This window comes from Mytilus galloprovincialis, chromosome 2 (genome assembly GCF_965363235.1).
Source record: "Mytilus galloprovincialis chromosome 2, xbMytGall1.hap1.1, whole genome shotgun sequence".
In the NCBI taxonomy this organism is placed as follows: Eukaryota; Metazoa; Mollusca; class Bivalvia; order Mytilida; family Mytilidae; genus Mytilus; species Mytilus galloprovincialis.
The window spans coordinates 109,591,257-109,619,203 of record NC_134839.1 but is presented as its reverse complement, the minus strand read 5'-3'; the positions used below and the strand labels follow the sequence as shown (position 1 = coordinate 109,619,203).

Below are 27,947 nucleotides of genomic sequence, written 5' to 3'. Positions count from 1 at the left end.
TTACTAATCATTTGTAGTATCTATATCACGCATGTCTAAATGATAAGGAAGTATTGCAGGTTAAAAGTCTTCCCTTTTTTTTTTGCTGTTCATTAAAAGTGTAGACAGCAAACTATAAGACGTATTATCCTAGGAAAGAACACAAGATGGAGAAAAAATATCATTTCAGATTTATGTTCTTCTTTTCATTTTTGATGTGCACAATTGTGTCAATTTCAGCATGGGACGGGTAAGCATCTAAACATTCTTTCTTTTGTCTTATGATATTTACGATAAATTTGGCTGTTATTGTTAAGGCTTATAGAGGATTTTAAGTTCTTCACATTTCTAGTTATTTGTTAATTAATATCTTGGATCAATGATGATCAAACTCTCTTTTAATAATTCCACCAAAGCTTGGAGCATAAAAAAGAGTAACTGAAATACTTTTCCAGGAATTTTTATTTTCACGATTTTCTATCGATTTTAAGTATGTCTACGTAATGACATAAACGATTTATATCAAATAATAGCAAAACTAGATTAATCGCGAAATTCTATTTGTTGTCATTTAGACCTTGTTCATTAGCAGTAATGAAATGTAGTTATTCAGACTTTGTCTTCTGGTATTTAAAAAAAATAAGTTGTTCTTTCTTTTTTTGTTAGAATTTCAAAATTTAAGTCTGCCCTTCTTTGTCTAAGTATTAAGAAATTGTAGTACCCCATTCTTTATCTATTGGTATTTATAGATTAAAGACATTCCCTCTTTGTCTAAGTATTATAGTCGTTCTCTTATTGTCTTTCTATTATTAATTATAACAAATTTTCGAGAAATTTACGCCCTTAGATGTAAATAGACTGAAAAAGCATTTGTAATGTTGTCGGGAAAATGCAGAAAAAAAAACGAAAATTTTTTCTCGCACTCGCAGATAAGTTCTCGGAACAAAAAAATGCTTTGTTGCATCCTTTATTATAGCAGAATTGACCCAAAATGAAATTTATACTTCTAATGTTTCCTTTACAAGCATATAAAGACATTCTGTTCAGTAGGACTTAAACCATGAAGGTTTTGATATTTCCGCAATTAAATTATGTTTTTTGGTATAAACTCATTAATGTAGTGTCAAGTTATGGTCATTCATCCGGTTAAAATATGTAAACATTATATATGTATTCGCAAAATAAATAATGAGACACAAACGTTGTTTTTTCTTGTAAAGAGTTTAAAGGTTGCATTTCTGTAAATATTGACAATGCAATTTCCCATAGGAACTCCTTTTACGGCTAAAACTGTACCACTTTTACTATGAAGTTTTGAATACAATCTTATTCTAGAATTGAAAGTTCATATGCACTACAATTTTTTTCAAAGGTCAAAATATAGGGCTGCGCGGTATATTTTCAACGTGTATATGCCCTGATATTCTCACAGTTTAAACTAACACTAACTTTCTTAACTACCCCTACCTCGAATCAAAGGTTACCACAGATTTCAATATAAACAAATTGCACATGTATACTTACTGGTAACATTCCCAAGTTATGTTTCTATGAGATCATAACTGGGAACCAGTATGTAAACAAAATTAATTTTCTATGAATATTCTATTCGGGTTTGAAAAACAGCTGTATTTTCAAAGTGCAACCTATAAACATGTAAAATTATCCCATACTGACTGGAATTAATGGATATAAAATAGTTGCAAAATCTGCATGTGTCGCTATTCTATAATGTTATTGTGACACTGATAGGTGATTATAAATTAGTAATAATTATAACGGCAACCATCCTTATCACACACATCTTCAAACAGACTGTCCTTATGAAAATGTGAAAAGTAAGCTCCGCTCGATCAGGTGAAAACACTTTGGTAATAAATACCTATAAAATGGATACACAGCACTTATTCTACATTAAAGTTTTATAATGAACACGATGATTGTTTCGCTCATGTGTATTAAAACATAAATTATACGATAAAACATGTACTAATATACAAATAAAACCGATATCAGTATGAACTAACTTGCCCCCATAGCCGTGAATGCATGGCTAACCCTGTGTAGTTGTGTTAGTTTTCATCAATTATTTGTTTTCAAAAAGTAAAATAACAAAAATACTAAACTCCGAGAAAACAGGAAAGTCCCTTATCAAATGGCAAAATGAAAAGCCCAAACACATCAAACGAATGGATAACAACTGTTATAAATGATATCGGCGGATATGTTCCTTACATCGTAACTACAATCCCCTTCCCTTTCATGAATGTGACCTACCTAATTAGACCATTTACCGGATTTGTTATCACATATAAGCAACACGACGGGTGCCGCATGTGGAGCAGGATCTACCTACCCTTCCGGAGCACCTGAGATCACCCCTAGTTTTTTGGTGGGGTTCGTGTTGTTTATTCTTTGGTTTTCTATGTTGTGTCGTGTGTGCTGTTGTTTGTTTGTCTTTTTCATTTTTAGCCATGGCGTTGTCAGTTTGTTTTAGATTTATGAGTTTGACTGTCCCTTTGGTATCTTTCGTCCCTCCTTTACTACCTTGAAACCGGAAAATGGTGGATTAAACCTGGTTTGAAGCTACCTAAACCTCTCACTTTTATGACAGTTGCATCACATTAACTTTATGTTACTAAAGGGAAATACACTGGTATGTGTTTTATGCTTCATGTTATGAAATACACTGGTATGTGTTTTATGCTTTATGTTACTAAAGGGAAATACACTGGTATGTGTTTTATGCTTTATGGATGGATGAAAAAATTGAACTATGGAAAAGTGTCCTCTAATTGAAAATCAACCTTTACAGGATATAATTAAATACTAGTATTTCAACATAAAATTATGTCCGATTTGATAGATACTATTTTTCACAACTTCGAACACATCTAAACATATCTTAAATGTGAAAAAAAAACTCTTTTTTATAGACTACTACCGAATTAATCTATTTACCGGATTTGTTATCATATAAGCAATACGACGGGTGCCACATGTGGATCAGGATCTGTTTACCCTTCCGGATAACCTGAGATTATCCTAATTTTTAGTGGGGTTCGTGTTGTTTATTCTTTAGTTTTCTATGTTACGTCCTGTGTACTATTGTTTGTCTGTTTGTCTTTTTCATTTTTAGCCATGGCGTTGTCAGTTTATTTTCGATTTATGAGTGTGACTATCCCCCTGGTATCTTTCGTCCCTCTTTTAATGGATCATACTCCTTTGTTCAATCATGAAGGTTTTTTTTAGCGATCGCCGTGTTGTTCATATTTGGTATGATTCTGGAAAATGAGGATACATTGGGTAGTGACAGAAATTATGACTTGAAACTGGCCATCTACGGAACCTTTTAAAGATTTTGAACAGATTCTTAAGATGCTTGGAAGGTTGAACTCTCTCTACACGAGGAATCGGATTTAACGTTCACATTTTTAGTAGACGTATGTGTTTAGATCCAACAGATGTCCCAATTTAGCAAGGACTTTACTGTTAGTTCGAGGTAGTCAAATGTGACCACTAATGATAGGATTTCAACAAAAATATTCGGGATATAATATTTTTTCAAATGTTTACCTTGGGTCAAAATTGTGGTAAAATATAGCTTGTGAAACAGGATCTGTTCAATTTATGACCTGTTAACACCGGTTTTCTTCTGTTGCCTTTATTTGCTAGGATTACAAATACAAATTGATGTGAGTTTTAGTATGTTTTACTAAAATTATTCTGTTTCAAAAATTGTATTGCTAAATCACACTTTTAAAATCCCACTAAAATAGTATTTTGATTTTAACTAAACGTAAACTTAGCAACTGAAGAACATATACTGAAATAATTGCTGACAATGAAATGTTAATTTCGTAAAAATGGACACTTGAATTGCTTAGTGTGCATAAGTCCTCATATGACAATCTATAAGCAGGGTCTTTGCTGACATGTCAGTTTTATAGTTATTATTTGTATCTTATATAAAAACAATTCCCAGTTGTTTCCATATTTATAAATCCTGATTCCTGACATCACTTTCTTGATTGTACCACTTTATGTCTTACTGTATTCAAAGTGTTTGACATTTAGGATGACACCTTTAAAGAAAAATAAAGTAAATAATCCACATCGTGCAATGTTATATTGAGATATTTCAAATCTACCAACGTTCAGTAAAGTGAACCTTGTCATGATATCACTGAACTCACAAGAGTTAATGTACATTGTTTTTTTTATATATATAAGGCCGTTAGTTTTCTCGTTTGAATTGATTTATAGCTGACTATGCGGTGGTATGGGCTTTGCTCATTGTTGAGGCCGTATGGTGACCTATAATTGTTAATTTCTGTGTGATTTTGGTCTCTTGTGGAGAGTTGTCTCATTGGCAATCATACCACATCTTCTTTTTTTTTATATTGTACATGTTTTAAAAAAATATATAGATTTTTCAATGGTCTTACTTATTTTAGTTTACATGTATGCCTTGCCAATGTAGATGTATGATAAAAATATATAAAGTATACCATCCATCTAAATACTTTCTTTACAATTTAAATGTGAACTTTTGTGAAGGAATTGTTCTCTTTTCATTTACTGTGTACTTACTGATCATTTGGAGTATTTATACACGCACGTCTAAATCATAAGGAAGTATTCTAGGTAAAAAGTCTTCCCTTTTTTGGCGTTCTTTAAAAGTGTAGACAGCGAACTATAAGACGCATTGTCCAGTAAGAGAACATTAGATGGAGAAAAAACATTATTTCAGATTTATTTTCTTCTTTTTATTTTTGATGTGCACGATTGTGTCAGCATGGGACGGGTAAGGATCTACACATTCTTTCTTTTGTCTTATGATAAAGAATTTTGCTTTTGTTGCACGGGCTTATAAATGTTTTTTAGATCTTCACATTTCTAGTTATTTGTTTTTTAATTTATATGATTAATAAGAATTAAACTCTCTCTTAATTCCATCAAGGCTTGGAGCATAAAAAGAATAACTGAGATGTTTTTCCAGGAATTTTATTTTCATCAATTATCTATCGATTTGATGTGTTCGTACATAATAACATAAACGATTAAAAGCAAATAATAACAAAAGAAGTTTAATCGCGAAATACTAATTGTTGTCATTTAGACCTTGTATATAAGTTATATTGAAATGTAATTATCCGGAATATTAGTATATAAAAACAAAAGTTATTATCTCTTTTTTATGAGTATTTAGAAATTAGAGTCGGCCCCTCATTGTCCTAGTATTTAAAAATTGTAGTATACCTTTCTTTTTTAATAAGTATTTCTTTGTCTTAGTATTGCCGACTTTTCCTAATTGTCTATTTATAATTAATTATAAATTATAGTTGTTTCCTCTTTGTCAATTAGGTTTTTGCAATTGTAACCGTTTCCCGTTTTCATACTACTTATGTTTAGAATTAACATTCCTGTCATACACACCGTTGTTATTGTATATTTTCTTCCTGTGTTTTGTGTACTCTTTTCTGACCTTTCTGTTGTTCTCTTGGTATCGGTGTTGAGTGTCAACGTTGTAATTATGATTTTAGACTTTCCTTAATGTTTCTGCTATTATAGATAAGATTTAGAGCATGAAGGTCATATTTTGAACTATAGATTTCTTTTTGTTCAAGTCTATAAAAAAAAACCTGAGAAGTTCACAAAATGACGATAGATAATATGCTTATTCCATAAAACTTTGGATCAAAATATACCATAGCTAACATTTAGATAGATATGCATTACTCATTCCTAGCCCCGTAACATCACAATTGTTTATAGTTTGTCATTATAGTTAACATTAACACCAATCTACCTAAAGGAGTATCGATTTACAGTGGCATCGTGTATAATATAACTAGTGGCATATCCTATTGTTGACCTCGGTTGCTGTTTGTATTTAAGATTTATGTATTTGGGTAAATACAATAAATTTCTATTAAAAAAATGTTTTTTGGCTGCCTACGCTGTTTCTTTCGCTGTTTCTTCAAAGGAGGTCGCACAGTGCCTTATCATAATTACTTTGGCAAAAAATGTGTGTGCTGTTATGTTTATTTCAGTTCTCTGTTTAAACAAGCCACCAAACCCCGCACTCTGTCCCCACTTTCGGTAATATTTCGTCATTTGTTTTACAATAACGTGTCAATGCATATTTATAATAAACATATCATCCTGATTCTTGTATGTTTTTTTATCTATGTATTATATTCGTATTAAGGTTACTATTTGAAAGGACATAAACATTTCAATACAAACGAGTTTTGTTATTTAGCAAAGATTCTTTACAAAACAAAAGTTAATTTCTTTTGTGTGTATTTGTCATGATATTTCAAAACTAACAATTAGTTTAAATGATTACATATATACATTACCTTATAAAATTGAAAAGTAACTACCAAATCGTAGAACCTTCACCTTTTTCAAACTATTTACAATTTCTCCCGCAGTTAATTAATTGTTGTCATATTTATAAGAATTCCAAGACTGAAGTTCTAGCTGAGATAAAATAGCAAACGTTGAAAAGGGACAAAAAAACTGGGCTAGAAAGGCAGTGGTTATGCCACGATTTAAGAGCGCTCGTCTTTGTGAACTCTTAACGAATTTAGATTTTTTTTTGTAGAGTGGACCCTCAGCTCCACTCAGAAAAAAACATGGTCTACTGATTTTCCAAGTTTTGAATAATAGACTGATTTCATATTCTGTGATATATATCATTGTCTTATTTGTCATCGAAATTACAATTCAGAAACGGATTGAGCGGCTCACAGTTATGACTTCTTTGTTGGTTATATGTTCGAAGGGTAGAGGCGGATGAGGATAAAATGACTTGATTGAATAAGACTGATTGTGAGTGATCACTCTTTGGGTTGGTCACATAACGGTTTGTCATCCAACATTACGACTGTTTCCACTAAATATTCCGTTTTAGTTTTGTATTTTGAATTTTCATTAATTGTGAAATGACAATATGCCAATACTGAATTTCACATATCGATATTTTACAAACATTATTGGTTCAACGTTAAGGCGGACTCTGATTATGAAATAGACACGCAGTGTAGACATTTTTTATCGAGATTAACTATTTCTTATATATCTAGATTATTAAAATCAGAGGATACATTTAAAAGAATAACTTTAATCTCAGCGTTTATTATTTTCTAAATACCAAAGATGTATGAAAAATGAAGGTAACACGATACCGAATGACGTTACGCCATGAGGTATCGTTCCTGACGTTATCGAATAACGTTCACACATATAAGTCAATGCAGCGGGATTTGTGTGACATTTTTAACGGTAACTTTCCCTAGATGCAGAGTGCCGAGAGTTTTGATGCAATACGTAGCGGTTATTTGACATAGATTGTTTTATCGTTTTCCGGCAATTATTCTGCTCATTGTTAATCTTTTAAAAGTATTACTTTACTTTTTAAATATTCTGTTTCTTTGATATTTAAGCATCTGCACGCTTTATCTGTATATGTTCTTATGCATAACAGACACAGTTTTATCACTTTATTTTTATTCTCGGTATAGATATAAGAAGATGTGGTGTGAGTGTCAATGAGACAACTCTCCATCCAAATAACAATTTATAAAAGTAAACCTTGGTTTATTTTTGCAATAAGTACTTATTCGTGACTTACGCCATATCCCCATACAGAAAATAGTTTGTTTGTATGGAATGTAAAAAAGTGGTTATTTAGCCGAATAACTTTTCCGGTGTTCCAAGTGTAAACAGTCTCTGAAATTCATTGGTCTGTACAGAGTAAATTCGATATAGTTTTGGAAATATTTTAAAATACAGTGCCAGCTTTGTAATCGTATAAACCAGGTCTACTCAGGACGGACAGCAACATCGGAATGAAGCATTAGAAGGTTAACGAAGGCTGAGAAATACATGGGCACTTGATTCGACAGAAATAAAATAACAAAGTTCAGGTTCCGTTACAGTTTGAGTAAAGCCAGCCTCGAGTATCCACTTGCGTCTACAAACGCAAGTTGATAGTTGGGGCTAGCTGTAGTCAGACCGGTTCCGTGTTCCCTGATTCCGTTATAAATTTTTTTCTCGAAATTTACATGCAAACGACTGACTTTTTATTATTCAAACGGCAAGAGACTGTAAAAAAGCTATATCTTGAAATCATTTAGATTTTATATTCGTGTTAATTTACGCTTGCATGGGTATTCGGTGTTGTTTTAGTTTTGAGTTGGAAATAATGTACATGTACAAGTTGGGAGACAAAACGACTGAAAGAACATTAACAAAGTTACCTTCAAGGGCTCTGAGGGGCATATTGCTCACATACTAGGCGTCGGAAAAGGCCCGGAAAGTTTCATTTTTAATAAAAATAGTTTTTAGAACAAGTATACAAGTATATATATACATGTATAGCGTCAGTTAAAATTTTCCCGATCATCATCGCGGATGCCCTGCCTCTATTGCAAAACCTACCTATTGTATATATTGTTAACTTGTTCTCGTCCTGAACATGCATGAAATATTTTCCACTGGACGTTAACCAACCAATAATAAAAGCAATCAATCCTACAATTTACACCCGTCACTTGGAACTTTAGTTTTAAAATTTAAATCATTGCCTCTAATTTTTTCAAAGAAATCGACAAAGTTTAAACGCAGACCGCGAGGAAGACCAAAATTGAACAGTTACGTAAAACTAAATATCTACGTTACCGCTTGTTCATTATGGAAGTTGGGTAACATCAGACTTTATTTGTAAAAGTACAAGTACAAATAAAAAACAAATTATGTACATGTACATGTTATTTGTACAAAAGTTGGCTGATCGAATGATAAATGGAGATATGTGATATGCAATTTATAAGATAGCAACCGCTGGGCATTAATTAAACGACATCAACACAAAAGACATCAAGAAAATCGTGACTAATGCTAATTGGAAAAGTATCTTTACACTTCTTATTTGTAGTTTTAGTAAACGTTAGAAATTTTTGAATATGTGTAGTATAATTGTCACAGTAACATTTCAGTCTCTTGGTCAATATTAGTTTAAGTCTTAAAACTTTTGCTCCTCTCTAGAAAATTCAAACCATAATGAAATATAAGGAGATGCGGTAAAATTGCCAATCAATCAACTTTCCACCAAAGACGAAATGACGGAAATGCTAGCCTTCTTATATTGCTACTACATTTCAGATCTCCAAATTACCATTCCATTATATGAACTGCATATTCAAAAATATGCATTGTCACCAAATTACTTATAGAGCACGTATCATCATATTGTTTAACATTTGTCCGTTCGACCGTTAATCCCGCACTTAGTATATATAGGGTTAATTCGGCTAATTATTTAGGACTACAGTCGTTTTGCTTCAGCTTTAAAACTATGTACCTGGTGTTAGTACTCATATTATGGGTGCGCATATCGTCTGGATTTTCTTTTTTGTTTCATGACAGGTTGCTGGATTAGGTATTTTGATAAAATACTAAGGCACACAGAGTACAGACTCCGGCTTACATCTGATACAGGTTGAATTTCAAGTTGGAACTTTTAAATTTCGCAGTTGTTTTACTTGTATAAAGAATAAAATTGAGAATGGAAATGGGGAATGTGTCAAAGAGACAACAACCCGATCATAGAAAAAACAACATATATGATCTCAAGATTTGTTATGTAAATAATTTTTCACAAATGACAGAATGTTGAAATTTGTGAAATATTGCATACAGTTTTTTAATCCGAATAATTCAGTCCCTCCCCGTAATCGATCTCTCCTACTTACTTAATGTAGTAAGCGAATTTTTCGTTTTGAATTTTTCTTGGAGTTTTGTTATTTTATTTTTTGGAATGTGTATTTTATTATTTTTCCTCATAATTTTCACAAATATCAGAATGTTTAACCTTTTTTGACTGGTGCATCAAATGTGTCTTTTATAAACAACTGTTTTCAAAATTATATTGTATCGTGCCGAACATGCATGAATTATTTGCTACTGAACGTTAAACAACCATCAAACCGAGCAATTAAAAAACTGTTAAATGAATCAAATTTTTTAAAATACTATATTTTTGCATCACGGGATGCAGTGATGATACCACCATTATCGAATATGATGGAGTTAAAAATCAGTAATTCGGATGAATCTCACGTGAAATGTTTCATTTAATTTTCACGTAAACTTAACAAAAATCTGAAGGTATTTTTTATGGTTTTAATCAAATTTTAGAACAAAGATATTATTTAAATAATTTTATTTCAAATATTTACGTGAATTTAACGTGTACAAAATTCCGGTGATGTATGCATGAACTATTATCATTAGATTCACATGGAACCTGTTCACGTAAGTTTCAAGTATATGCTCGTTTGATGTGAAAATCAGACGAGATTAATATTAATTCATAATAGTGAAATTCCATGTGCAGGACGAAATAAAATTATATCTGATTCAGTAGAATTTTATATTGCATTACTAGGAACTTTACGACAGTCGACAGGGGAAATGAAAATAAAATATACTCATTCAGATCCCGACACATATTTTTTCTCCATTTCTCTGAGAAGGAATAACGTTATATTCTGTATACCATAACGTCACACGTTTTTGGTCAAATTCTAGGCCTATCGATCAACTTTGAATCCATTTATTTTAAAAACAAGGATGGTGACATATGAGTTTCTATACGTTTATGGATTCACTATGCAATCCTGGATATTATGTTAGTTTTTTTGTTTTTCTCCGTATATAAGAAAATAGCCATCCATTCGAAAATCTAAAAAGGTAAGCCAAAAAAAAGGCATTTCCCCTATATACCTAAGTAAATTTGTCGCCAAAATAGACGTTTTCCTATGAAAATTACAAAAAAACAAAAATGGTAACCCCCATTTTTTATTACATATTCCGATGTAACTCGGTTCAAAGTACGCGTATGCCAAAAATTTTGGAAATCGGGAGACATGCCATTCGGTATCGTGTTATACGAGATATATAAAAAATCTAAAGTTTGATTTTTTTTTCTGTTCAATCAATAATGAAAGTGAAATAGTGAAATAACAATTCGCTTTTTGCAGCCAAAAAGGTTCAATTTTTGCAAATTACGCCAAGAAATATTGATAATTAGTAATTCACTTGCAAGTTAATGAGTCGACCTCTTTAAATCCGTATTCATGTGAACTTCAATTTAACCCCTAGCTATAGATTGACAACGCATGCATTGTACGAGTACTGGTTATTTAAAGAAAAAGAATGTCAACAATGAAAGTGAAACTACGGTATCATTTGATTACTAATTTCGATGCACATAAAATCATTCTTATACGGTTAAAAACAGTGACAAAAATCTATTTTTAATCTATGAAATAAAATTAAACAGACCTATAAAAATCCAATTACACGTCTTGATTTAATCTATTCATGTAACGAATCGAAAAAAAATGCAAGTGTACAATTAAGGTATGTCCAGGATAAGTATAACGACGAGATGCCAGTGATATAGCATACAAGACGACGAATACAAGTGATGCACCTTCGAAACAGGATTTCCCAATGGATAAAAACTAGTAGCGCCTCCTTAAAGGAAATCCTGGTTACAAGAACAAGGAATACAATAAGTATATCCTTGAAAAATACGGGATCCTTGTGTAGTCGCAATAAACTAGATTGCAGACATAGACACAAAGTCGCTGATAAATTTCAATACTGTATTAAAAACACATGTAAAGTATATACAACAACATAGTAGATATAACGAACAACCACTAATCGGACTCTCTATTTCTCTCTCTCCCCTCGCACTAACTCTCTCTATCCTTTTATACCATACTCTGCCCAGTTACATAACTAACATAAAGATATGCCCTACTAGGGCATATTATTGCTGAGTAATCATTTTAGTAGGGCTCTAGGGCACCATTATATAAACTTTACTAGGGCAAATAATTGCTGACTAAGCAGTTACAGGGCAACCGGGCACCATAATAAGGGCTCAGTTGCACCAGCAATTTAGGTTAATAGGTCAACATGTGGTTTAACTTATCATGTTTCCTTGAGAACAAAGAGATCAATCTAAATATAGCAATTACTACTAAATATATCAAATCTAGAATAATTCTGATGAAATTTCACTAGCACTGAATGAGCTTAACACAATTACTATAAAACTATATAAAAATGAGTATTTCAAATCTATGATAGGGCAAAAACATTACATATTCATATCTTTATTTATGTTTACATCGCTTATATGGTCATCTGAGGTCAAATCGATAGGTAATTAGATGGCGTCTGGACTAAAATACACACGAAACGAACCTATATATTATCTACCCCATGCTCTGTAAACTGTTTATTTTAGACTTTTGATAGTTTGGATAAATGTTTTACATTGTTATAAATCAAATATGAGAATTTAAGTCAAATCGGTGACCATGAATTTGACAGCTAGTGGCCCTTTAAGTAATCCTTCCTGTATAATAAGTTATTCAATATCAAGAAATCTAGTACTTTTTGATAGTTTGGATAAATGTTTTACACTGTTATAAATCAACTATGAGAATTTAAGTCAAATCGGTGACCATGAATTTGACAGCTAGTGCCCCTTTAAGTAATCCTTCCTGTATAATAAGTTATTCAATATCAAGAAATCTAGTACTTCTATAGTTAACCAAATTATCATAAAAAAAATTGAAACTAGGGTGTATTTCCATACATTTAAATAGATCACAGGAGATAGATACAAGGCCATTTTATAATTATACTAGAACACACCCGTGATATCGCGGGTCCGTGACTGAATTAAAGTATATAACTATGCGCAAGCCTTATTTTAGTATTAGTATTGTCATCTGATAAAGTCGTGCCGATTATAAGATACACAGTTTTCTCTGCTTTCAAATCTTTCTGTTTGAACCCGTCGAACTGGAACTTATCAATTATTGATAATATCAGTTATTTGGAAAACAAAAGGTCCTGGAATGGAGTACTTTTTAATCAACAGCATTGTCCTATATTAGTTATAAATAAAGTTGAATTCTTTGATTCGCTGTTTTACGTCATGCTCGCTAACAAATTGAAAACTGTACCTATACGCCTTATTTTAGTCCAGATTTTTAGTATTCGTATTGTTATTTTAGAAAGTCTAACTGATTAAAATACTACAATAGGTAACAATTTGACAATTAAGTAGTGTCCATCCTGTGATTATGACCCGTGTAATACTATATAGCATATTAATCCTGAATACAGCGTTTGGTGGTGCGCCTGTCAGATGCGGAACGTACAGATAAGGTAATCGGTGACAGGTGAATATACTATTGGTATCGGTATCGGACTCGACCCGGAACTTCTTAATTATTGGCAATATTAATTACGTGGAAAGCAAAAGGGCCTGGAGTGGTGTAATTTTTAATCTACACCTTTGTACTATATTAGTTATATATCAAGTAGAATTTTTTTATTTGTCGTTTTGACGTGATGACGGCTGACAAATTGGACCTCATAATTTTAGTATTATAGATTTGTATCGTTATTCTGTGTTTAAGTTACCTTTTTGGGATTGTAATACTATGTTCTATTTATCTTTTTATGACCGTTTGTCACCGTGAGACGTTTTACTTAATTAAATAAGGATAATAACTCTGTTAAAATGATCACCTCAGTGTACTAGGTAAAAGAATTAAAAGTAATATATGATGAGAACGTATCGAAACGAGCAAGTTACACAAACAAAATATTAAATGAAAAATGCTCCTTATGTAAAAACTGCCCAAACAGGGTTAGGTGGAGGAAGGATTACAAGTTACAAGGATACTCTGTCAAATGTTTGTACACCATCACGAATTTGTTGATCCATACAATGTGTATGTGTCTTAACTAACTAACGTCTTAGATTGTGGTTTTCCATCTACGTTGTCTGCACTACTAAGTACCAAAAAGAGACATATATTCCTGAATATGACTGTTTTGGTCAGTGTGAATTCGTATTGATAAATAACTTGTCTCTAGTAGTATATTTAATCGTATGTGGTATAAATTCTCTGATTTCGTTATATTTCAGTATTATTTGTCAGTTTAGTCGAGTGACTCAAGGTTCGTCTATGTTTTGATTCGTCTATATTTTGTTTAGGTTGTTTGTTTCAAGTGTATAAAAAAGAAGATGTGGTATGGTTGCCAATGAGACAACTATCCACAAAAGACCAAAATGACACAGACATTAACAACTATATTTATTGTTTATTGTTTGGTCTTATATCATATTGCGTTGTATATTGAAATTGTTGTATTTTTTATTTTCTATATGTATGTACAAATTAACATCATAAATTAGCTTTTTCGTTTTTATTTTCAAGCTTCAAGCTTCATTAAAAAAAAAAGCTATTTTTTATAGGCGTCGTTGTTATAATGTGCTATTTTATATTTTCATTTATATTTTCCCCAGTCCTGAGTGTTATTCTGTTCTTTTGTACTGTAACGTAATGTTGTCATTTTAGCAATATTCTTAACATTAAAATTGCCGTATAAGTAGGATGTCTGACTAGCCACAAAACCAGGTCCAACATACCGATTCTTCTTAAAATGTCTTGTATTAAGTTAGGAATATGGCAGTTGTTTTTTTTTTATTTTGTGTCACTTCAGTGTTTCTGTTGTTCCGTTGATTTCATCTTATATTTCATTAGTTTTCCTGGATTTTAGTTTGTTACCCGGATTTGTTTTCGCTCAACGAATGTTTACTTTTGAACAGCAGTATAACTCTTTTGCCTTTATATCTATAATCACGATAGTCGCTGAAAAACTTTAAACAACTAAATCTTACTTTATAATTTCAAACCAAAGATTAAACTAAGGCTTTTATGATTTTCATCACCAGTAATTCAGGACACGTATCACAAATGTCTAAACACTTTGATTATTTGAATTTCCGAAATTTTTTTCTTTTTTTCTTGATTAAGTATCTCTAGTGTATCATTCCGTTTTGTTTGTACTGGTTTTTTTTCTGCTAAAATATATGTATACTGAGCGCTTTTTTTTTTTTTTTTTTTAAGAAGTATTTATTCATCTTGCTTGTTACTTTCACCACGACTCCAAGCTTTTCTTGATTTGCCCTGTTACATTTCACTGATTATCCAGGGAAGTAAACAGCTGCTCCAACTAAATGAATTATAAAAAATAGATAAAAATGCATAATTGTCCTATACAGAGACTAATTATTTTTAATTCACAATAACATTGGACATGTTGGATATCTCGATTTAAATCTAAACGTGTCTTCTCTATTATCAATTTCAATTTCAAAATTACTAAAGACATCAACAATTTATTGTAGACAACAGAGTTGCAAAGGAAGTCAAATTTTGGGAAATGAAAACTGGAAATATTAATTTACGGTTAATATCCCTGTTGAGAAAATTTTCAGTTTGGTTCTAAAAAAAAAACGAATCGTGCCTTTTAATACTATTGCACTTGGACAATGTGTCATAAATAGTTGTACTTACTTAAAACTTATTTGAGGAAGTATTCCTTTTCCTTTTAGTTTCAAACAAATCTATGAATAACAAGTGTTAGAAGAAGGTGTGAGCAAGTTTAAACCTATAGAAATTAAATCTTAGTCTAAGGTTACAAGTGGAAAATAACAATGAAATTGTATCATCAGAATTTGGATTATGACAAGAATACATTAAAAGAATGATTGACTTCATTACAGACCTAATCCAGATTTCGTAAACCTAGTAGATAAGGAAGTACATCAGAATGAATGTCTTATTCAACTGTTTTGTTTTTAAGATATATCAATTACAAGGATTGAAGTAAAATGTGGATTATTTCCTAAATGAGACAACATTCTTATAATACAATATACTATATAAAATAAAGAGATTTATAGTTCAGAATGCGGATGCAAACACGTGTCTTTATCACGTGTCCAGTTATAAATCGCCTTAATTATTAACAAAGTATGAATGAGAAAAAATATATGTGAATGCATATTGTTTATCTTTGCATATTTGATTATGTTTTATTTCTATAGTTTATATTGTGTAATTTAGTGCAATAAAGATGATTTCATCGGTTTTTTTTTTAAAATATATTGTGTGATTAATAGCACTCAACAGATCTACAATCCCGTCGGGTTAATTGTTAGTCATTATCAATCAGATAAATTGATACCAAGACGCGCGTTTCGTCTACATAAGACTCATCAGTGACTCTCAGATCAAAATGGTTAGAAAGCCAAACAAGTATAAAATTGAAGAGCATTGAGGACCCAAAATATAAAGAGATACAAAATGATTGACACAAATAAAGACGTTATTTTTAGTTTTTTATATAGAAGTGGGCAGTAATTTATAAACACACAAAAAAACGAAAACGTGAGGTCGAAAACACATTCTCCACTTATGAATTATTAGGAAGGGCCAATGATACAACTCTCCATTATAGTTACATTGTATAAAATGTACAGCTTTCAACACGGAGCCTTAGGTCATGCCGAACAGCAAGCTTTGATAATACCATAAATGACTAACTAGTGTAAAACAATTCAAACAGGAAAACCAACGGTCAAACGTATATAAGAAATGAGAAAAACATATAAACCACACAAACTAAAGCCAACCACTGGCTCTTGACCTAAAACATGTGCATAACTATGCAGTGGATTTTGTGAGATTTTAATCTTACTCCTATATTTGTAGACAATATTGCATTAACAAACTCACGGCAATACTTACAGTAAAATTCAGTTTAAAAGAAGTCTGAATCCGATGTTGGAATCGGTACCAATCATAACTAAGAAAAATGACAGTAAATGACAACTATCAGTTACTGACATAAGAGCTCCAGTCCTTAATTGAACTGATTGAACGATTATGTCTTTATAGTATAAATTAAGCACAATCACTCACGTTAGGTGTTTAGTATCATAAAAGGTAAAATAACAAAAATACTGAACTCCGTGGCAAATTCAAAACGGAAAGTCCCTAATCAAATGGCTAAATCAAAAGCTCAAACATAACAAACGAATGGATAACATCTGTCATATCCCTGCCTTGGTACAGGTATTTTCTTATGTAAAACATAATGGATTACACCTGGTTTTAAAGCGCTAAATCTCTCACTTGCATGATAGTGGCTTCGAATTCCATTATATTGACAACAATGTCTGAACAAAACATGGCCAAGCAGATCCCGCTCTACTGGGGCACCTATCGTGTTGCTCATTTTATTACAAAGCCAGTAAATAGTCCTATCATAAAATTGACGAGAAGAATGAAATGGGTATCATGCCAACAACTGTTTTAGAATGAATGTCATTATTTCCTATGCAAATACCCTAGGAGTGAATCAATATTAAATTTCAAAAAATGGCATCTTTAATGACTTGAAAATATTATCGTAATTATGTCCATTCTGAATAAGTCTGTTTAAAGTTGGTCAGCTTTTTAGGTTAATAATGGCATGTTTGTGCCATGTACAGACTATTACCATAAATGTTGGATGTGATATTCCTGAACGTATAAGATATCTGAATGCTGATTTATACTAACAATAATACATGTGTGAACGCTGATTTATACTAACAATAATACATGTGTGATGCATATACAGTACTCACATATCAAGTGTGACACATATCCAATTCTCATGTAATCTTATGTATAATTACGTCTGAACCAGTGACGACTCTACAATATATTTTATCCATCGAATCACCAGATGTGATGGTAATTCAAGGCTGAAAATATAGTCTGTATATAGAATTCGTCTAAACATCAGCCATACCAACATTGTTGGGCTTATGTTTAGACGAGTTATATATAAATGTTTTACACATATCAAGTTGTCATATTTGCTGTTACAATATTTTAGAAATTATTATAAATTAAGGAATGTATCTCCCTCATGCAAAGCTCTGATTCCTTTCACGGATTTGGCTATACGTTTTGGACCTTTAGATTATAGCTCTTCATCTTTTATATAAGCTTTGGGTTTCAAATATTTTGGCCACGAGCATCACTGAAGAGACATGTTTTGTCGAAATGCGCATCTGGTGCAGGAAAATTGGTACCGTTAATGTTATTGTCATATTAGCTTATGTTCATGTGTGATACATATCGAGTTGTTATTCCAGCCTTAACATATGTGTGATATATATTCAGTTTCAGTCAATATATTTGTGTGGCACATATCCAATTCTCAAAGCAGCATATAAACATGTGTAACACATGTCAAGTTGTCATATCGGCCTATGTGCATGAGAAACACACATCCAGTAGTCTTTGCAGCATATATATATGTGTGACACATATCTATAGATGTCATATATGCCTTTACACACGTGTGTCACATATCCAGGTGTCATCTTAGGCTGAATATACCTGTGACAAATATCCAGTTGTCATATCAGCCTATACGAATTTGTGACACATATTCAATTCTCATATCAGCCTAATATACACACATGTGTGCAACATATCCAGTTGCCATATCAGCCTATACAAATCTGTGACAGATTGTGAAATACACCATCATTAATAAATACCATCTGATTTTCATTTTTTTTTATTTTTATATTCACATGGTTTGATTCTTTTTATATCTACAATTTGTTCGTTTTAGACATGTCTGCACCAGGAAAAAACTACAGTACAGAACGAGTTACTATTGTAGCTGTAATAGACTTTGGTGGTAAGAATAGCATGTCAAAACAATTTACATGAATGAATAACAACATAAATCCAAAAAGCATTGTCGAAGATGCAAAAGTTATGATGAACTGAACTCAAACACAAGATATTATTTAAAATTAATAATACTTTATAATGTTTATACCCCAGCGTAATATATATATATATATATATATATATATATATATATATATATATATATATATATATATATATATATATATATATATATATATGTAATAACTGAATAAATAGTCAACGATTAACCTTACAGGGCGATGAATCATGTTATATGATTCTGTACACTACAAAATATAATATATAACAAGTCAAAAAGGGTACAACATCACCAATTAAATAACTATAAAATAAAAATATTAGATATTTCGGATAACAGATATCCTTCTTCGGTAATGAATCGAAAAATTCTAAAAAGATCAATTTAATTTGATATTACAGGAAAAGTGCAATTATCTAAAATTTTAAAGATGCAGCAACACTTTCAGCAGATGTTTTGGAAACTTAATTACATTTACCTTTCTATCACCAAACTTTCCGATTGGATTTTCCTCTAAGTTCAGTATTTTTGTGATTTTACTTTTTGATACCTTATCACTGTCTTTTTAAGGCAATATTAATCCTTGAATTTCTTTTCTTTTTCTGTTTTATATGTCAAAATTCGAACATTTTTTTGTTAAATGATAAAATTGAGAATGAAAATGGGGAATGTGTCAAAGAGACACAACCCGACCATACAAAAGACAACAGCAGAAGTTCACAAACAGGTCTTCAATGTAGCGAGAAATTCCCGCACCCGGAGGCGTCCTTCAGCTGACCCCTAAACAAATATATACTATTTCAGTGATAATGAACGCCATACTAAACTCCAAATTGTACACAAGAAACTGAAAATAGAAATAATACAAGACTAACAAAGGCCAGAGGCTCCTGACTTGGGACACATTGATAACACTTCTATCTGGATCTGCTTTCCCTTCCGGACCACCTGATATCACCCTCAGTTTATGATGGGGTTCTTGTTGCTTAGTCTTTTGTTTTTTATGTTGTGTCTTCTGTACTATTGTCTGTTAGTCTTTTTGTTAAATTTTTAGCCATGGCATTGTCAGCTTATTTTTAATCTATAAGTTGGACTGTCTGTCTGGTATCTTTCGCCCCTCTTCTATGTAAATACTACAATATCAGTCAAATTGCTTTTATGTGAATTATTTTGTTATTTGATAAATATATTTGATAAGTGAGAATATTTATCAAAATGAATAAAAGATGGTATGTTTAACCAAGAAAATATTTTGTTTAACTTTGTACATGCGATTGTTATAAATATACACAGGTGCTGTGGCCGATCAGCTAGAAACACTCCATATTACACATCAGAACAAATTTGTTGTCCAGGATGGGAACATAACGGTGATCAGAACTGTAACATCCGTAAGTTTAAGATTAATCTTCGGTAACATCTGTAAATTTGAGACAAATCTTCGGTTACATTCACAAATTGAGACAGATCTTCTGTAACATCCATACGTTTGAGATAGATCTTTGGAAAAATCTGTAAGTTTGAGACCGATCGACGATCGTATTTTTCAGTGTGAATGAGATTTCCGATAACATTCGTAAATTTGAGACAAATCTCCGGTAACACGCGTTAGAATGTATCCATTTTTCTAGATTATTGAATTTATTTGATGTTCCGTTAAATGAATCAATTGAGATGCTGGATACACAGTAAAACATGCAAACGATTATCACGCCTTATAATTAATGTTTATAAAAACAATAACAGACAGTTAAATAAAGAAATTACTGAACGAGAAAAATTAAAAAAAACGGAAAATCCCTAATCAAATGGCAAAATCACTAGCTCGAAAACATCACACGAAGGCAAAACAACTGTCATTTTAATGACTTGGTACAGAATAAACCTGGTGTTATAGCAAGCTAAACCTCTCACTTATATGACAGTGGAACAATCACAAGTGTTCAAAACAAAACATAATATTTGTACCTGCAAGTATCAAAATTGTGCGCGTCTATCATTTTTCTACTACTATATTAAATATATGAACTTTATAGATATATTGTAATGTAAGTTGATTAAATATCCCATTTAAGCAATCTGTATCCCACCTTGCCAAAACGGAGGAACATGTATTAATCCTAATGAATGCGAGTGCGCAACGGGTTTTGAAGGTGACTTTTGTGATGGAAGTAAGTAAACATCAAATATATTAACTCTGTTTCTCTATTGACAATCTTCTGATCTATCATAAAATATCATAGAATATATATTAACCCCTTTTCTCCTTAGACACTCTACTATTTTATCATATATAACCATTAGTAAGTAAGTTAACATGAAATATTTTAACCCTGTTTCTCTACACACACTGTACTCTTCTATCATTACTGTTGTAAGCATTGAGTTTGGTGTATTTTTCATATTTCTTGTTTCAATGATTCAAACTCTACATGTTCATTAATATATAGATATAGGAAGATGTGGTGTGAGTGCCAATGAGACAACTCTCCATACAAATAACAATTTAAAAAGTAAACCATTATAGGTTAAAGTACGGCCTTCAACACGGAGCCTTGGCTCACACCGAACAACAAGCTATAAAGGGCCCCAAAATTACTAATGTAAAACCATTCAAACGGGACAACCAACGGTCTAATCTATATAAACAAAACGAGTTAAAATTAATTTACATGATTTTGTTATCTTCAAGAAAATCTTTAAAGTATTAACGAAGCAATCGGAAATCATTAATAAAAAAAATGATATCGTATATGGCTATGATAAATACACAAAAAACAAAACAGAACTAACAGTCAAAGCACATGGAACACATAAAAGTTAAAAATTCGTCTTTACTCTTCAAATATTAAAGAGATTTGATTTAATAGATCTTTTACATGAAATCTGTTCATTTCAAATGACACACTGTGTAAACTTACAGTAAATTTCCTTACTTTCAGCTCCATTCTATGCTCGAAAAAATATAATGAATGATAGGACACATTAGATTCCAGATTTATACTCACTTATATAGACATTTTCTTAATGAAAATTATGCAGTGCATTTTACTGACACTGCTTAATCACTTTTCGTGTTGTTTATTCTTTAGTTTTCTATGTTGTGTCATGTTTACTATTGCTTTTCTGTTTGTCTTTTTCATTTTTAGCCATGGCGTTGTCAGTTTGTTTTAGATTTATGAGTTTGATTGTCCCTTTGGTATCGTTCGTCCCTCTTTCAATGATCAAATAATGTCAAATAGTTAAAAGTAAGCATTACTTTTTCATGTCATGACTTCATCGTTTACACTACTCATTTTGACACTAGCAAAGAGTGAAAGAATTGAAAAACAATTAATATACCATAAACAAAAAGACTTTACTTGCCGAATTAAAATAAAGATTACTAATAAAGTATAGCCTCTTGGTATCTCATTTTAATCAATTCTTAAATGCATAGTTGTATTCCTTTAAACGAAATTTAGATTCCTGTCATATCTTTCAGCTGCATCATGTTCCCATCTGTATCCCTGTTACCCTGGAAGATGTGTTGGTTCTAGTACTACTAACATGACTGATCCGAGTATGACGACTGTTCCCAGTATTATCACCAACACCGATAGCTCTATGAATGGTACTAATATAACAGAACCAGATAATTGCCACTGTTCTGATGGATTTGGCGGAGAAACCTGCTTATTATGTATGCACTTATCATGATGTTTATAGTTATTTCTGTTCTATGCAAAACACCAAGTCCGTGTTAAACACAAAATGAGTATTTATTGTTATGAAAAAAAATTGAAGTTCGTACTAATGATACATTCTTAAACCGGTGCCAATGTAAAGTTGAATTAAACAGTTTAACTCATGACATGTATTTTCATTTTATTGCTCATATAATCTTTTGTTTTCCATTTCTAATCATTTCTGATCAAAATTAGTCAAGAAAACACATTACCTTGAATCCGGTTAGCTTGATACCTTGCAGTCAAATGTTATTGAGGAAAATCTTATTCAAAGATTCATTGTATATATGTGTACGATCATTTGTAGAGATATACGTTTGATTCAGATGAAGGGAATTTTTTTTATTTAACCTTTGAAAGCAACACGATTTCTCATTCTTAGTTTTGATATTGCAGAGATATTAGTATGTCTGATTCAACTTAAGAAACATAAATGAATTTATAGTTTCAGCAAACTTCACCCCTATGATCGAGCAGAGTAATGCAACATTCACAAGTAGAAAGGCAACTACACAAGAACTTATTTTTTAATATAAAATTGACGCAACTGACAAGACAGGAATTGATATCACGTGGACAAATAATCCTCAATTTAATATTCTACAATGTAATATAATAGCTACATTTGATGCTGATGAATTATTTGGATATATGCCAAACATCCCAGATTATATCAGAAATACTAGTTATGGGATAGTCGATGCTCATTTTGAGATCAAGCACACAAAAATTTACCTAAATGGTATGTAGCATTTTTTACAATATACTAATACATAATGAAACTGTTTATAAATAATGGGATATCGAATATTAAATAAAAATTACCATTTTGAGAACAGACATGTGATGCATAGATGACAGGTTTTTTTTCTGAAAATTCTTGTTTTTTTCTCATAAATTTTGTTCTGGTGTTTTTATGAATTTTATGTGTGTTTATTATAATTTTCTGATTTGCTTTTCATTTGAGTAGGTCATGTCTATAGTACTAATAATTTATCATTAATATATATTTTTGTTTTGTATTACCAATGTTATTTCAATTGATCGGGCGCTCGGAGCTTACGTTTTAATTTGCATAAGGACAGTCTTTTTGAAGATGTGTGTGATAAGGATGATTGCCGTTGTATTTTAAACATATAAACATCAACACACATAAATGAAAAAAAAATATCTGTCAACAATATGATGTTGCAATTCATCATATAACATAGAATTTAATACGGATAATCATTATAACTGATTTCTAATCACCTATCACTGTCATCAAAGGAATTTTCAAAAGAATGACTGGACACTTCATTGGTGAGTTTATTCTAAAACACCTATTTATAGATGGACTGGTTTATTATGAACGAAATGGTTAAACTCCGACCAGTCAAGTGAAATAAATTGAGTAATAACTCATATTTTTTTTTTGGAGAAAAATATGTTTTTTAAGGAAATTGTCAGTCAGTGTCCGATCACCAAATTAAAAAAATAATAGAAAATTAACAGAGGGACATTCAAACCTCACAAGTCGATAGAAACTGGCAACGCCATAGAAAACAACGGCAGACAAGAAAAGAGCAATAGTTCACAATACAATTCACAGAACACTTGTGAATGATAATCATCAAGCAAACAAAAACTAAAGGTAATCTCAGGTGGTCATGAAAGGTAAGCAAATCAAGCTTCACACATTCGTAAATTTATTTGTTGTTCGTTTAAACGTTGAATGGTTGTCAATGTTTGAATTTTTTGATTACATATGCAATAATTGTAATCAATTTATAATGAATAGTTTCTAAATTCGAAATATCATATTATGACACTCCCCTCTCGGTTATAATGAAACCCATGTACTATTTCCCCCAAAAAATTAACCTGCTTGATGTCGCAATTGAACAACTCATGAATGAGAATGGACATTTGGACCCTTTTAATCCTTGAGTTTATTTTAGATCTCTTTTTTTTTTATTTTTCAAATGGTATTGCATGCTTTTAAAGAGTTTTTGCTAACAAATGCAATGTTTACCCATAATAAAACGTACGCAGACTGATAATGAAATGATTAAAACATTTTTTACTCAATAATCAAGATGATTTTGTTTTATGTTTTAGGTAGTACATATGTAGCAAACAGTTATAATCTAACATGTATAGAGCCAACTAATGATAATCCTGTAGAAGATTTGAAGTGTTATAAAGAAACGATAAACGACTTTTCATTGTCATCTGGCGACGTGTGAGATTCTTTTTTTATGTTTTTTTTTTATTTATAAAGTCATATGAAACGACTTGCTTAAAAAATAATTTTCTAACCAAAGCATGCACATGTACTAAGTCAAGTCATGTATGCACAATTGGTTTACATTTATAACTCATCTATAACGTATTATGGAATTCATTCAGTGATTGTTGATCGAAGCTAAATATTTGTTTTGTGTTGCCGAAGTGTATGTATCGTGATATCAACCCATAGCACGAAGAGCATGTAAATATTTTAGTGAATTGATACAGCCATGATATTTTTGTTTCCTAACGTTCCCATTTTACAAATTATGGTGTGTACATGTCTTTCGTTATCAATGTTGTGTGTCATGCACTACAAACGTTGTTTGTCTTTTAGTCTTTTTATTTCTTTTTTTAGCCCTGCCGTTGTTAGTTTATTTTCGACTTATGAGTTTGAGAGCATCTTGTTATCTTTAAAGATAATGACATATGAACACTTAAACGTGTCTACCATTGCGGATACCGAGAATGGTCATCCCATATATCTCTATGTCATTACAACATTGCGAATATTATCTCACACACTTATAGTGAAAACATGCAGCTGTTTGTTTTGTAAGATATTTCGAATGAGTTGTTTTCTCTTAATCTTTCCTTATTGTAATTGTATTTTGTTTATTTTTGTCTTGGGTAGGGGGGTTGGACATAATTTTATTATTCTGTGCTGCCGATGTAGATCTTTAAAATCATGTAGAACCGTTATCTATTCGGATATCAAGTGTTTTTTAAACTTACTTTGATTACACAATCTCAATTTTGTATACATGCCACAAACAAAAACTCAACTAATCAATCGCATCATTACTTTCTATGGCAAATTCAAAGCTCTTTTGACCTGTGTTGAAAAAAAAGAGGTCTTGTACTGAAAAAAATCAACTTACCTTTAATTGCATATACGAGAAGATTGGTTCCTGGAATTTGGAAAGTACCAAAATCACACACTTCAGATATAGGGAGAAAGTACATTCTTTTTTAAATTGCATACAATATTTTATTGTCAAAATTATGAAGTCAACAAGGATTCTTCAATAATCACCAGTTATCATGCTTTTATTTGATAACAATGTTCTAAATATATCATAAATATTTTTGAAAGAGAAACCCATACATTAAGACTTTTTTGTTTTAAAGATGTTCATCTTTCCGGTATGTTCTTTCAAACTGATCCCGAATCAGGGAATTAAAACAAATATACATGAAATATTGAGAAAAAGTAAATTACAAAAATATCGAACTCCAAGGAAGATTCAAAAAGGAAAGTTCCTAATCGAAAGACAAAGATAAAGTTAGCTTAACCTCTCACTTGTATAACAGTCTAGTAAATGTCAATCAGTCGAAGCTATAGAAAGATCAATCGCCTAGCTGTGGTCCATTTATCATATTGTAGTTGCAACCTTGAGGCAAGTACAAAATCTTTTAACTAATCAAAACCTTAAAATAAAACAAACTGCATGTTGCATATACTCTTTACAAGTTTTTTGATTCTATCATGTAATAGTCGATGGATTTCCGGACGACGCCACGTCAGGAACCAGTTTCTGTCGTTTTTCAATCGGATAATTGCGAATATACCTCAAACTGATAATAACAATCGAACATATGATAATCTTATTAAAATTACAAATGTATTATTACCAATGTTATTTCAACTGATCGGGCGGAGTTTACGTTTTAATTTCTATAAGGACAGCTTATTTGAAGATGTGTGTGATAAGGATGATTGCCGATATTATTACTGATTGCTAATCACCTATCAGTGTCATCAAAGGAATGTACAAAAGAATGACTGGGCACTTTATTGATGAGTTTATCCTAAAACACCTAACTATAGATGGACTGGTTTATTATGAGCGAACCGGTTAAACTCCGCCCAGTCAAGTGAAATAAATCGAGTAATAGCACCTTATCTTAACCGAGTTTTTAGTAAAACGCTTCTTTTATTTTAAAAAACTATCTTGAGCCTTCATACTATAATTTTGGTATAAATACGTATATAAGATGCAAAATAAAAAAGATTCATTGCTTTTGTTATAATCAACTGGATTTCACCTGAATTTAGGTTAACAATTACGACGCAGTCAGTACAATACTTATTAGAGAAGCTAAGCTTAAAAGAACTTAAGATTATCATTTGTCTTCTAACACGTCCAAGCAGATCTTCTTTCAAAGAGTATGTGTTATCTGTTCTTGACGGCATATAGTACGTGATCAGTTAACGATAAATTGTAAATATTGGAATGATGTAACAATATCCTCTATTAGATTTTATTTTTAATTATGTTTTGTTCTAACTCCTTCTTGAAAGGCAGGTATGTGAGTAATTGAATGATTATTTTAAATAATGAATCGATTTTACATTAAATCTATTGTTATTTTTGTGTAACTATGATTTATTGTTATATTTTGGTACTAGGTATTCCTTAAGGTTCATTGTGATATCTGGAGGCTACAGAGTCTTGATAAACACAGACTACGGCAATGTGACAGATACTCAATATTACATTAGTCCAATGTCGCAAAATGTCATCGAGTTTCGTTTCGATTATGATGTTCCAATTCATTGTTCCAAAAATAAAACAACTGGTGATACAGCCTGCAATGTTGATTCTGCAATGACATTAAACAGAGATATAACTCAGGTTTGTGTTTGTTTGTGTTTTTTTTTTTTAAACAAATTATGATCACACACTGTTTTCAATGTCCATTGTGTTTTAATATCCTATATGAACAGAATAACATAAGTAAAATAAAGATTCAAAACGCAGCTGATGTTATCTAAACAATTAACAAATTATCTGTGTTGCTTTGATTAGGAATCCTAGTAATATTTGTTTGTCTTCGATATGTGATTTTTTATTTTCGAATCTGGTTACAATGTTTTGATTTTGAGTTTAGTTTTGCCCAATTGACGTTAATTGTCTTTATTTAAGATATATAATTAGTCCTGGCTTTTTTGGTATAATAAGTAGTTCGAGTATTCCATCGTTAGAGGATTTCTGGTTTACATTTGTTGTTATTTGTCTTTAAGTTTTTATTTCTAGTTTCTGATTCCTTTTTTAGAATTTAAAGCAAAATCTGTTATATTTCGTCACCGCGGACAGTTTCCAGATGTGAATTTAACACATTTCAACTATTTTGGTAGTGAAAGAGATAATACAATAGTTATCAAAGGTACCAGGATTATAATTTAGTACGCCAGACGCGCGTTTCGTCTACATAAGACTCATCCGTGACGCGCATATC

At 31.3% G+C, this 27,947-nt stretch overlaps 1 protein-coding gene across 2 annotated transcripts; it reads left to right on the top strand.

The window, feature by feature from the left end:
• The first annotated feature begins 113 nt into the window (after positions 1–113).
• Positions 114–27,338, top strand: LOC143065352 (uncharacterized). Of its 2 annotated transcripts, none has more exons than XM_076238881.1 (8): positions 114–229; positions 18,580–18,648; positions 19,999–20,096; positions 20,781–20,876; positions 22,190–22,387; positions 22,879–23,175; positions 24,534–24,657; positions 27,118–27,338. In XM_076238881.1, exons 1-6 carry the CDS (start codon positions 147–149, stop codon positions 22,962–22,964), a joined length of 630 nt encoding a protein of 209 aa, XP_076094996.1. In that variant the 5' UTR covers positions 114–146; the 3' UTR covers positions 22,965–23,175; positions 24,534–24,657; positions 27,118–27,338. The 2 variants fall into 2 exon arrangements, with proteins under 2 accessions (XP_076094996.1, XP_076094997.1); XM_076238882.1 differs by lacking the exon at positions 114–229 and adding an exon at positions 4,601–4,786.
• The last annotated feature ends 609 nt before the right edge of the window (positions 27,339–27,947 follow it).